Here is an 11,257-nt window from a genome sequence, read left to right on the forward strand (position 1 = left end):
GTACTCCACCATCGTAGAGTCCATGCGACACGAGGGCCATGATTTCGTGGGAGATGTTCCAGCTAATTCCAGCATGCGTCTCAAGTGCAACACCTACACTGCTACCATTAGATAATAGTAAGCCACATCGATCGCAGTTTCTTATAAGAAGAAAATGGGGAATTCGCTCAGTCTCGCGAGCAACTTCATTGGAACCGAACCAAACAAACTTCTTTTTGTCATGCGTTTCCGGTTGACTCGGAGACTACTGTAGTACGGTTCTTAAAAAAAGACTACTGTAGCAAGCAAACGCACTCGCTCCCTTCCTCATCCATCCGTAGAAGGGAGAACCGAGAGTACACTTCGTTCGGCAGCAGAAGCAAGCACACGCACATCGTGGGGATTGCCAAAAAAAAAGTGGCAACAATCCAGTCGCGTGCCATGACTCAGTAGTCAGTACGCGCACCGCCGACCTGACCTGGTTCCGTTCGTTCCGAGCGCGACAGCCCCGGGACGGCACGGGCGCACCGCGGCGCCGCACCAGCCAGTCCTAGCGGACAGGACGCGCCGACTGGGGCCTCCCCGCCGCGCGGCTCGGCTCCGGCCGGCCCGGCGGCCCGTGCGATAAAATTATTTAATTACGACTTCCGTGCGAGGTTAAGAGTATGCCAAACCATCTCTGCTTTTAATGGCGGCTGTCAATGGAAAAAGGGGTTCCTTTCTTCTGGTTGCGGCCGCGGCTAATGAGTGAGCGCCGGATGCCGGTCGAGCCCCGCGGCGAGCACGGCGTCGCGCGCGGCTTTTCACACCCGCGCCGGGCGGCGGCCGACCCCGTCAGCGCCGTGCATTTATTTTACCGCGCACCGGCAGAAAGAGGTTTGGCGGCGTCGTTGATGACGAACCAGCAGCAGCAGCCGCAGCGGAAAGCAGGCGCACAGGAACCGGGCAGAGACGTGTTGGTTTGTCTGTGGCCTCGGCGCCCTCGGTGAAAAGCTGCGTGACTGCTGGGACTGCTTTTTTTTTTGAAACCTCTCATCTGGATATATGCAGATGTAGTATATGTTCGTACATGTATGGACAACAACGCAACACACACCACATATGAACAAAACAAACCTACACCTACACACGTAGACCAGAACAGCGTCTTTCTTGACATCACCGGATAAATCCGTAGGCGACGGACACGTCGCAATACCTTTGTGGTTCCACGCGTGAGAGGCATCGACAGACAAAAAGAAAAGCCAAAAGGCTGCTGAAACTCCGATGCAAGACTCACAGACCCGACGCCGGCACTGGAGCACGCACCGACGAATGAGGGAGAAGTCTGGAGTACCGAATTCCACAAAGATGGAGCCGTCTCCCCCGACCAAGCGCCATCGGGAACAGAAGAAACCCCGCAGGCTCGTCGCCGGCATAGGCACCAACACCGACGAAGACGAGGAAGAGCCGGGGGAAATTATTGCAAAGCGAAGCCGTCACCCCCGCCAAGCAACAGCCACCGGACCAATGACGAGACACGGACCCGCAGCCGCGGAGAAGCGCCGCCGCAGCAGCCACCAGCAGCCGCCACGGGCAGCACCCGCACTGGCAAGCGCGCCACCCGGCCCCGCGAGCCGCCGCACCGCGCCAAGCCGCCGCACCCGGCCCTGGAGGCCAGCGGCAGCACCGCTCCGCCACCACCGCCATCGCCAGCAACACCAAAAGCTCCGCCTGGATCGACCCGGAGGACCAAAATCCACTCCACCCCGACGCCGGCAGCGACAGCAAGCAGAGGGAACGACAGCCGCAGAAGAAGGATGGCCACCTCTTCCATCCGTCGCCGAACGGAGTCGATGTCAACTTCTCCCCGGCACAACCAAGCTTCGCCGCCAGTCTTGTTCCCAACTCGATAGAATGTTCTATGCATAAAATAATAAATGATGTTAATTTATAAAAAAAATTCAGAGATGAGTGTAATTTTTTGCGACGAACCTGTAATCGCGCGCTCAAATGTCTTATTAGATTCTTCAGGGTTTTTAGTTTTGTCAACTGACTTTGTTTGATACTATAATTAGCGGTCAAAATATCACTATTCACTAGCACAGCACAAAACAGGGTCTTGCACGTCACCAGAGGAAGAGGGAGGAATGATCGTTTTCTTTTTCTTTACTCACAGCGCAAACCACAGCACAAGCAGCGACGCTCACGGCTTATGCTCCTCTATGGCTCCGATCCAACCGCCTGCAGCTGCAATCCAGTACTTTGCTAGTCTGTTGTCATCCAAATTCCAAAGCTTAACGATACAGGTGCGTTCCTATGTTCATGACGCTTCCAAGTTCCATCTAAGCCTTGTGAATTTTGTTCACGCAAGGGACCAGGAAAATTAAAGCACTATGCAAGTATCTAACGCCACAAGACAAGAATGCATTTAACGATTGGACGATCGGTGCCCTTTAATTTGTTTTCTAGAGCACCTGACAGACAAGCAATTCTACAGGTCGATCAAATTGCCAATAGCTAGTAGGGCCCTGTTTAGTTCCAACCCCGTAAACACAAAAACGCAAAATTTCGCGAAGGAATCTTACTAATTTGAAGTACTAAATGAAGTCTATTTACAAAACTTTTTTCATAGATGGGCTGTAAATCACGAGACGAATCTAATGAGCCTACTTAATCCATAATTTGCAACAGGGATGCTACAGTAACCATCCGCTAATTATTAATTAATCATAGATTAATTAGCATCATTAGATTCGTCTCGCGATTTACAACACATCTGTGCAAAAAGTTTTGTAAATAAACTTCATTTAGTACTTCAAATTAGCAAGATTCTATCGCAAAAAAAAATTTGCGTTTACACGGTAGGGAACTAAACAGGGCCTAGGTAAGTTCGTGCAATCACATGTTTACACGGTAGGGAACTAAACAGGGCCTAGGTAAGTTCGTGCAATCACATAAGAGTATACATACGCTTAAGTAGTATTGTTTGAGAATTAATCATCAATCAGCTAAGGCCAGATCTTGCGCATTTATTTGTAGAGTTGTTGACCTATATGAAGAGGAACAGAGACATCACATCTCTTTTTTTTTCAAAAACTACTGTAGGTACGTAATCTTCTTTTTATGTACATTTTGGACCTAATTTGTTTAGACAATTTATATTTATTTTATGCAATATTTACGCTTAATTGTTGTGTTTAAAACTTTGTATGATACTATCAAATTTCTCAAAAAATTTTGTACTATTAGATGAATTATTTATGAATTATATTGTTAGCTATTTTTTTTGGGGCAGTATACCCGCTAGTAAAATCCTAGATGTGTCACTGCATGTAACAAGAGATTATGATACAATAAATATAGACATTGTAATCAAATATGCATAAATGTACTAGTACTACCGATCAGTGGGTCGCAATGATCAGATTGTGAGTCGCAATTGTATAAAAATATCAAGCGTTGGTAAGTGAAGATTGGATAAATATATCAAGCACGTACCGGTAGCTCCGTAGTGGCGGATAGAGCGCATGTGAGAAAATAAGATTATCATAATTTTTTTCTCTCAAAAAAAAGATGAAAACACCCGCTCTTGTCTGTGTATAACAGATGGTTTCGTTGGTATACAAGATCTCGGATTCTCGGTTCACCTCCTCTGCAACATGAATGCACTCGAGCAGATGCTGGCTTAGGGTCCAAATGTTTTTCTTTTTTTTTAAAAAAAGAAAGATAAGTTTGCCTGACGGGATACTAGCGGCACCTCACTCCAAACAGACCACATCAGGAGCACGAGTCGACGTGCGAGTCGTTAGCGTTGGCGTGCAGCTGCCCTCCCCTGTCCCTGCCACGGTAGGAACGGACCAACGGATCGAGTACACCAAAGGCGACCCGCGTTCTGTGGCTCCGGGCACCGGGCCGACCGAGTCGAAAGGGACACAGCATCGCCTCCCTCCCTCCCTCCCCTCCCTCCCAAACGGAACGGAACGGGATGGTCAACCCCCGCCGTGGACCGGGGCGGATAATAAACAACACGCACGCCTGCTGCCTCCTCCTCTCTTTCTCACCTTCCTCCCTCCTCCGCTCGCCTACCTCCGCTCCGGCTCCGGGTCTCCGTCTCGAGCCTTCCCCAGTCTCCGCACCCACTCCCCCGCCCCCCCGTTCCTCTTCCTCCCCATCTGCTGCGCGCGTTCGCCTCTCACCTCCACCTCTCTCGCCCGCCCCGACCCCCGTCCTCCCCGATTCACCTCTCTCTTCTCTCCCGGTCTTCCTTTTCCCGGCGGCGACGACTGGGCTTCGGCACGTCTTCGCCGGCGACGAACCCACAAGGTATGCCCCGCCCCGCCCCTCCTCTTCCCTTCCCGCCAGGACCGCCCCAAACCCTATTGTAAGCTATTCGTGTTCGGATCTGACCTAGTTATTACAAAATACATGTAAGTATGCTGCGTCCGCCCCTGCTGGCAGACCTGCTAGATCTCGCGCCCATCTCTTCTGAGATTCTGTGGCCCGTCGATTTGTTGCTCGATTTGTTCCGTAAAAGGTTTCCCCTTTTCACCCCACACTCCCACCTTTGTCCATCGTTGAGTCGGGAAAAAAGGGGTCCCTTTGATCTTTCGACGAGCGCCTAATTTCTAGTATAGGAATGGGTTGCCTGTACCTTTCTCGAAATGTTGCGACATGCCACCAGAATGGTTCGTGTGTCATGGACCTCTCCGAGAGACTAAAATGTTTTTCTTTTCCTTCTCTCGCAGCCGCGCTCTTGAAATTCTGTTGTAATATTAGTTCAGTCTCAGTCTCATAGGCTCGCTGTCTCCCGTGTGGTAAACAGTGGCGATCTGTTCTTGGAATCGGTCTATTATTCCTATATCATAAATATGTCGCTAGCTCTATTCCATGCTAATATTACACGCTTTCGCATCAAGATTCTTTTCTTCTCGCAGGAACAAATCGTCCACTGCTTCTGTGTAGGCACACCCAAAAGCAGCAATCTCCTCTGGGGTGGCGTGATCTCCACTGTTCCATAAGTGGAGCCACCAGGAAGGCTGTTGGATACCTTCCCTGCTATATATTCGCAGGCTAAGCCCCCAAGGTTCTTGTAGGCCTTACAGCTCTGTTCCGGTTGGCGTAGATGTCGTTTCGCAGCATTGTTCGTGATGTTCGGGACGGTTTTGGTAGCCTGTCGAGGCGGAGCTTTGAGGTGACCATAGCTGGCCTTTCCGGACTCACCGGGCATCACAGGGGCAAATCTCAGAGCACGGTGCATGAGCTCCGTGATACAGATCTCATAATCCAGGAGAGCCATTGGGCTAATCTCCCTCCCGAGCTCCTCCGGGATGTGATCCGGAGGCTGGAATCCAGTGAGAGAACCTGGCCAAATCGCAAGAATGTTGTATCCTGCGCTGCTGTTTGTCGGGCATGGAGGGAGATGTGCCGGGAGATCGTGCTCAGCCCGGAGTTCTGTGGGAAGCTTACCTTCCCAGTTTCTTTAAAGCAGGTAAGCATTACATTCTCTAATGAAATAAATCCTTGACCTTATTACCTGAATGCTTCTAGGAATGATATTGTTCCTAATAATGGCATTTCCCAATGCTTATTCTTACATCTTTCATAGTATTAATAACATTTCCTAACGCTTGTCTTCACAGCCCGGTCATCGAGATGGAATGATTCAATGTTTCATAAAGCGAGATAAATCAAAGTCTACATATCATCTATACTTGTGCCTGAGCACTGGTATGTTGCACCTTTCTTTTCCTTGTACGAGTATATCCTTCCTTTACTGTTTTAGCATTGCCTCAAAAAAATATTTTGGTAAATGCCTGCTATCATCAAGTATCCATTCTGGTACTTTGTTCTGGTTCCATGTTTTGAACAGTTCTGCCAATTATTTTCTTTTTTGGTTTATGGCCCAGCTAAACTTCTGCTACATTTTGTTCATATGTTTGAAAAGTTGGTACATTGTTGACTCATTTTTTGTGTGTTTTTGGGGACCAGCTGTACTTACGGAGAATGGCAAGTTCCTCTTATCAGCTAAAAGGAACCGCAAAACAACCTGCACAGAGTATGTTATCTCGATGGATGCTGACAACATCTCGAGATCGAGCAGCACATATATTGGAAAAATTAGGTAATTGAAATGCTTGTGGATAGCAAACCTTTAACTTTTTATCCTGTTTATTTGATTGTGTAAGCTAATTGAGGTGTTTCTTATCATCTCCAGGTCCAACTTCGTAGGCACAAAATTTATGATCTATGACACACAGCCCCCTTATAATGGGGCTATTGTCCCTCACGCTGGACGGACCAGCCGGAGATTCAACTCCAAGAAAGTCTCCCCTAAGGTGCCAACTGGTAGCTACAACATAGCTCAGGTGACGTACGAGCTAAATGTCCTTGGCACAAGGGGCCCTAGGCGGATGCACTGTGTCATGCACTCCATACCTGCCTCTGCAGTTGAGCCTGGCGGCATAGTCCCTGGACAGCCCGAGCAGATTCTGCCTCGAGCATTAGAGGAGTCTTTTCGCAGCACCACCTCTTTCTCCAAGTCATCCATCATGGACCGGTCCATGGATTTCAGCAGCTCCCGCGACTTCAGCAGTGTCCGTGACTTCAGCAGCGCCCGCTTTTCCGACATTGCCGGAGGTGCCAGAGTTGGAGATGAAGAGGGACAAAATAAGGAGAGGTCGCTTGTGCTTCGCAACAAGGCGCCCAGGTGGCATGAACAGCTGCAATGCTGGTGCCTTAACTTCCGCGGCCGTGTAACCATTGCCTCGGTGAAGAATTTCCAGCTGATCGCCGCATCAAGCCAGCCCCCAGCTGCTGGGGCTCCAACCCCATCGCAACCTGCTCCACCGGACCAGGACAAGGTCATCCTGCAGTTTGGTAAGGTGGCGAAAGATATGTTCACCATGGACTACCGCTACCCGCTCTCAGCCTTCCAGGCTTTCGCAATCTGTTTGAGTAGCTTCGACACCAAATTAGCCTGTGAGTAGATAGACATGATGGACGTGGAGCTGGAAATGCACAAAAGAAGAGATGCATTTGGCCCTAGGATTCAAGATGATGCTTTTGCAGTTGTTGTGTTCTCTAATGGTTGTATTGTGTTGTGCTTCATGTTGTAGCCTTGGAACCAAACTTCTGACCATGTACGTTTCACCTGCCGGCATCATGGTGGGTGGCTTTCGTATGATGCGCATCAGATTCCACCCTTAAAGTGAAAAGGTTCCCCTGATGAATTGTTTACAGCTTCCGTGTGGGTTCTGCGGCATGTTGGAGCACCGAATCAAAGTGAGCACATTACTTTTCAATTCTGCTGTGCATGGGTGCTCTGCATTATTGTAACGCGTGCATCCCGTTGTCTCGCTCGCTGGAGCCTTCCTCCCTCTTTTTTACCCTTTCAATATGGTTGGTCAGTCACCAGCCACCATGTACCATCATGGCATGATCTGCGGGTGCACCCTTGTTCGGCGCGTCAAGTGCAGTGGTTATTGCCCCCCCCCCCCCCCCCCTGATAGGAGAATCATTGCACATGTGTGTGCCCCTTTATCTCAGCACAAAGCTGTGCCTTTCAGCTTCTTTGGGTTGAGCTTTTCATTATTCTTTTTTATATAATATGGTAGAACACTTTCTGTGCGGAGGAAGCGTCTAGGAGATGTGATAGAGGAGGAAATGGCGCATCTGATCTGGACCCATGATGAGTGTGACCGGGTCGAAGGAATGGCTTCCTTTTCTGCATGAGAGAGTGTGACTGGGTCCAATTTCAGAGAATAAAAAGCAGCATGTGTCTTGATATGATTTGAGAAAAAAGAACACTGGCACATCCTATGCGTCTGCGCTGGAATGCACAGAACCGGACGGTGAGTGAACGGATGCCAAACCTCCAATCACTCTTCTTCCAGGAAGGGAGCAAAGCATACCGTGTGCCTTGCTTTTGCTTGCCCGGACGGCCGGACGGCATGAGCTGAAGAAACAACCGATTACATGGCGGCCGGCAATCATTCCCGGCGCACGCACACGATGACTGACACGAGGGCCTCGCGGGGGCTCCAGGACGGTGGCAGTGCGCTGCGCACGCATTACCGGGCAGGGCTCGTTGATGTGCCATGCCAATCGCCACGAGTGGCCTCATCACTAGACCGGCAGTGGCAACCGGACCCGGTGCTCGCGATGTGATTCACGAGGATGATTGGTCCGTGTCGGCCGCTTCCTCCGGCTCCGAGGAGAGGACACTTGATCAGATCGCGTGCGTTTGGGAGATCGAATAAAAATCCTTGGGTTGAGAAGTGTTTAACCGTGCCAGGGCTAAGGGAGGGCGCCACGTTCGTGCGACGCAGCTCGGCGAGCATCACCTCCCTCGCTGTAGCTCAGGTGGGGGGAATTTCTGATCTTGTCTGCCCATGCCTGCCCTGCCTCTTCTTTTCTAGCCGATTCGTGGTGGGCGCCGCAGCACTGTGGAATCCCACTCGCCATGGCATGGCGGCAGGTGCCATGGCGATGCGATGCGATGTGGGGAGAGGGAATGATGGCCGGTGGTATGATACGGTTCTCGCTGCTCGCCGGATTCTCCCCGTTGCTGGTGGTGCTCGGGTCTCTGTCCTGCATCATGATGATGATTGAACCGCGCGCGGGATGGCCTGGCCTTGGCCTTTGGCTTTCCTAAACGGAACGCCGATGGGTTTTCAGTTTTGGAAGCATGGGCGAATTCCAAAAGTTTGGTAATCGAACTGCTTAGAGTAGATCCTTGGTGATCCAACACTGCTGCAAGGCTCAATTGCATTGCACGTTCGATAATGTTTCAAGTAAAGTGAAAGCAGTCAAATGTCGTCCGAATGGAAACCCTCGGTCTGATCTCTCTCTCTCCCCCCCCTTCGACGACACAACACAAGAAACGGCACAAGTTTGTCTTCGGCTCTTCGCTCATGCATGCTTGCGCTATCCCTGAATTTGCGCGCACCTAACACCGGGTAGAGCGACTCAGCCGGCATCCACCGGGGTGTCTATTCATCGCACATGTGATTAGAAACTATACTATCGCACACATCGGTTAGAGATATAAAAAATAGAAATTATTTCGGAACAAAATAAAATATTTCAAAAAAGATAAGTTCCGGAACAAATAAAAATGTTTCAAGAAATATCTAGAGATAGAAATTGTTCCGGAACAAAAAAAATATTTAAAAAAAATATTATCTAAATATAATCATGTGCGATAGTATGACTTCTAGTCGCACGTGCGATGAATAGACTTCACGCATCCGCCAGCTTATCTGGTCACGAGGAAGGGAAAAAAAAGGCGGTGGGCGTTGCTGAGCGCCGGCTAATCGCCGGCCCCGGTGGTGCGGTGGGCGAGACCGGCCCAAGCGAGGCGGTGAAACGCGACGAGCTACCGAAGGCGATCAGGCCGGGAAAGCTGTATATCGCTCGGGCTACAAATTTCACATCCATCGCCTGAAGGAGTGCGCCCACTGTTGGGCTGTTTTAGGCCCAATAATATTTTCCTCAAATCAGCCTTCTCTGTATAGGTGCTGCGACTATCCGTCGCGCGCTTTGCAAAATCATCATCCATTGCCTGAAAGGAAGCGATCAGATGAGCCACCATCATGGGAAACCGGCCCAATAAATTTCTGGCAGGCCAACTTGCAGTTCTTTTACATGTATACGTCATATCACTATTTCTCATAGGTTGTTGTAGTTTGGGCTGGCTGCGCTACGCATACTGCATGCATGCTAAGCTTTTGGTTTTTTCTCTTTCTTTTTTTTTATTTTCTATGTTTTTTCTTTCTTATTTCTTTCTTCCTTCTTTACTTTATTTTAATCTAAATGTACATAATTCTTATATAATCTGTGTGGTCCTCTGATATGAAAATAATCCTAATGTGCATATACGGAGTATTCTTTATTTTTCATCTTCTCATTGAATATTTGTGGGTTGTTAAAGGCAATTATCTTGTATCAAAGATATTCAAAGGTTTATTTTGAAATAATAATTAGGCATGCATGATAGTACTGGTGGCGTCATACCACTCCCCACTTGGGCTATTCTTCCCTAGTTATTGCCGTTTTTTCCTCAAACTTAATATGACATGTGAAAAAATTATTTATACATGCCATTGAGAAGTAGTACCTTCATCAATATATTCCTTTGATTATTTTTGCTTTTTGACACATAACTCATATACCACTAAGAGTGGGTGACTAGCTGATTGTTGCTGCTATTATAGCCTAATTTGAGGATGATCCGTGGTGCTCTTAGTCCTTATTCGGTGATTCAGTAATTTATTGAAACATACTACATATAGCAGGCACATGGCGAACAATTATTTGTTTGTGTATATCTATTTGTTCGCAATGTCAAATTATTTGTTCTCCTTGTAGATTAAATTGTTCCATGATGTCGACTTATTTATTTATGATATTCATTTTTATTATTTATCCTATAAATTAAATGTTTGCTATGTGTAATATTTTTTTCGTTGTATATTATTATTTGTTCGTTATGTTTAACTTTTTTGTTCGTAGAAATAATTATTTGTTCGTGTTATTAAAATATTTGTTCCCAGTTGCCGAAATTAATAATCGAGAATTGATAAAAATATTTTTTTCAAAATATCGTGCAAAATATAGGCAAGTGTGATCTTGTTTTAAAGATCTTGTCATAAAAAAGAGAATGGTATAATTCAAATTTAATTTGGATGTACGGTTTAATACCTATAGTTTTTTTAATTTGGAATTTGAATGCACGTGAGTCACATCATCGGCATCATCATCTCTGTCCTCTTTTGCATGCATAGAATCTCTCCACTTATTAAAAAATAGTATGCGTAAGCAATTGGACCTTCTTCCAGCCCAAAGCATCATCCACTCTCTGTGCTCCACTTCAGGTGATGGTTTCGGGTACCATCACCCGAAGCGACGCATAGTCGTGCCCCTGTATAGTGCGATGATTATGCTAGCTGCGACAGTATGTACCAGACAGATTTATTGCTTGTGATAGCGACGCGCATGTATATAGTAGTGACGTGCATGTATATGATAGTGACGTGCATGTAATAGCATATGCATGTGATTTCTTACACATGCATCCTGCATGCATACTGCAACATGGCAGGCTTGCTCCATTGTAATTATTTTATTCTTTTTTCTCCTTCATTTTTCTTCTTATATTTCTTTACTTGCATCTTTCAATTTTCTTTTTGGGGGCAAGTATGAACCCTAGCCATTCACTTTATTATTTTTTATTTTTCTTTATCATGCTCTACTTTTCTTCTTTCATATTTTCTTTACAATTTTTATTTTCTTTTCT

General features: G+C 47.4%; 1 protein-coding gene across 1 annotated transcript; it reads left to right on the forward strand.

The window, feature by feature from the left end:
* The first annotated feature begins 3,969 nt into the window (after positions 1–3,969).
* Positions 3,970–7,199, forward strand: LOC120698564 (tubby-like F-box protein 8). The gene is made up of 5 exons (XM_039982244.1): positions 3,970–4,284; positions 4,896–5,449; positions 5,601–5,688; positions 5,950–6,082; positions 6,176–7,199. The coding sequence occupies exons 2-5, from the start codon at positions 5,084–5,086 to the stop codon at positions 6,945–6,947; spliced, it is 1,359 nt and encodes a 452-aa protein (XP_039838178.1). The 5' UTR covers positions 3,970–4,284; positions 4,896–5,083; the 3' UTR covers positions 6,948–7,199.
* Positions 7,200–11,257: the final 4,058 nt, after the last annotated feature.

Source organism: Panicum virgatum, chromosome 3K (assembly GCF_016808335.1).
Source record: "Panicum virgatum strain AP13 chromosome 3K, P.virgatum_v5, whole genome shotgun sequence".
Lineage (NCBI taxonomy): Eukaryota > Viridiplantae > Streptophyta > Magnoliopsida > Poales > Poaceae > Panicum > Panicum virgatum.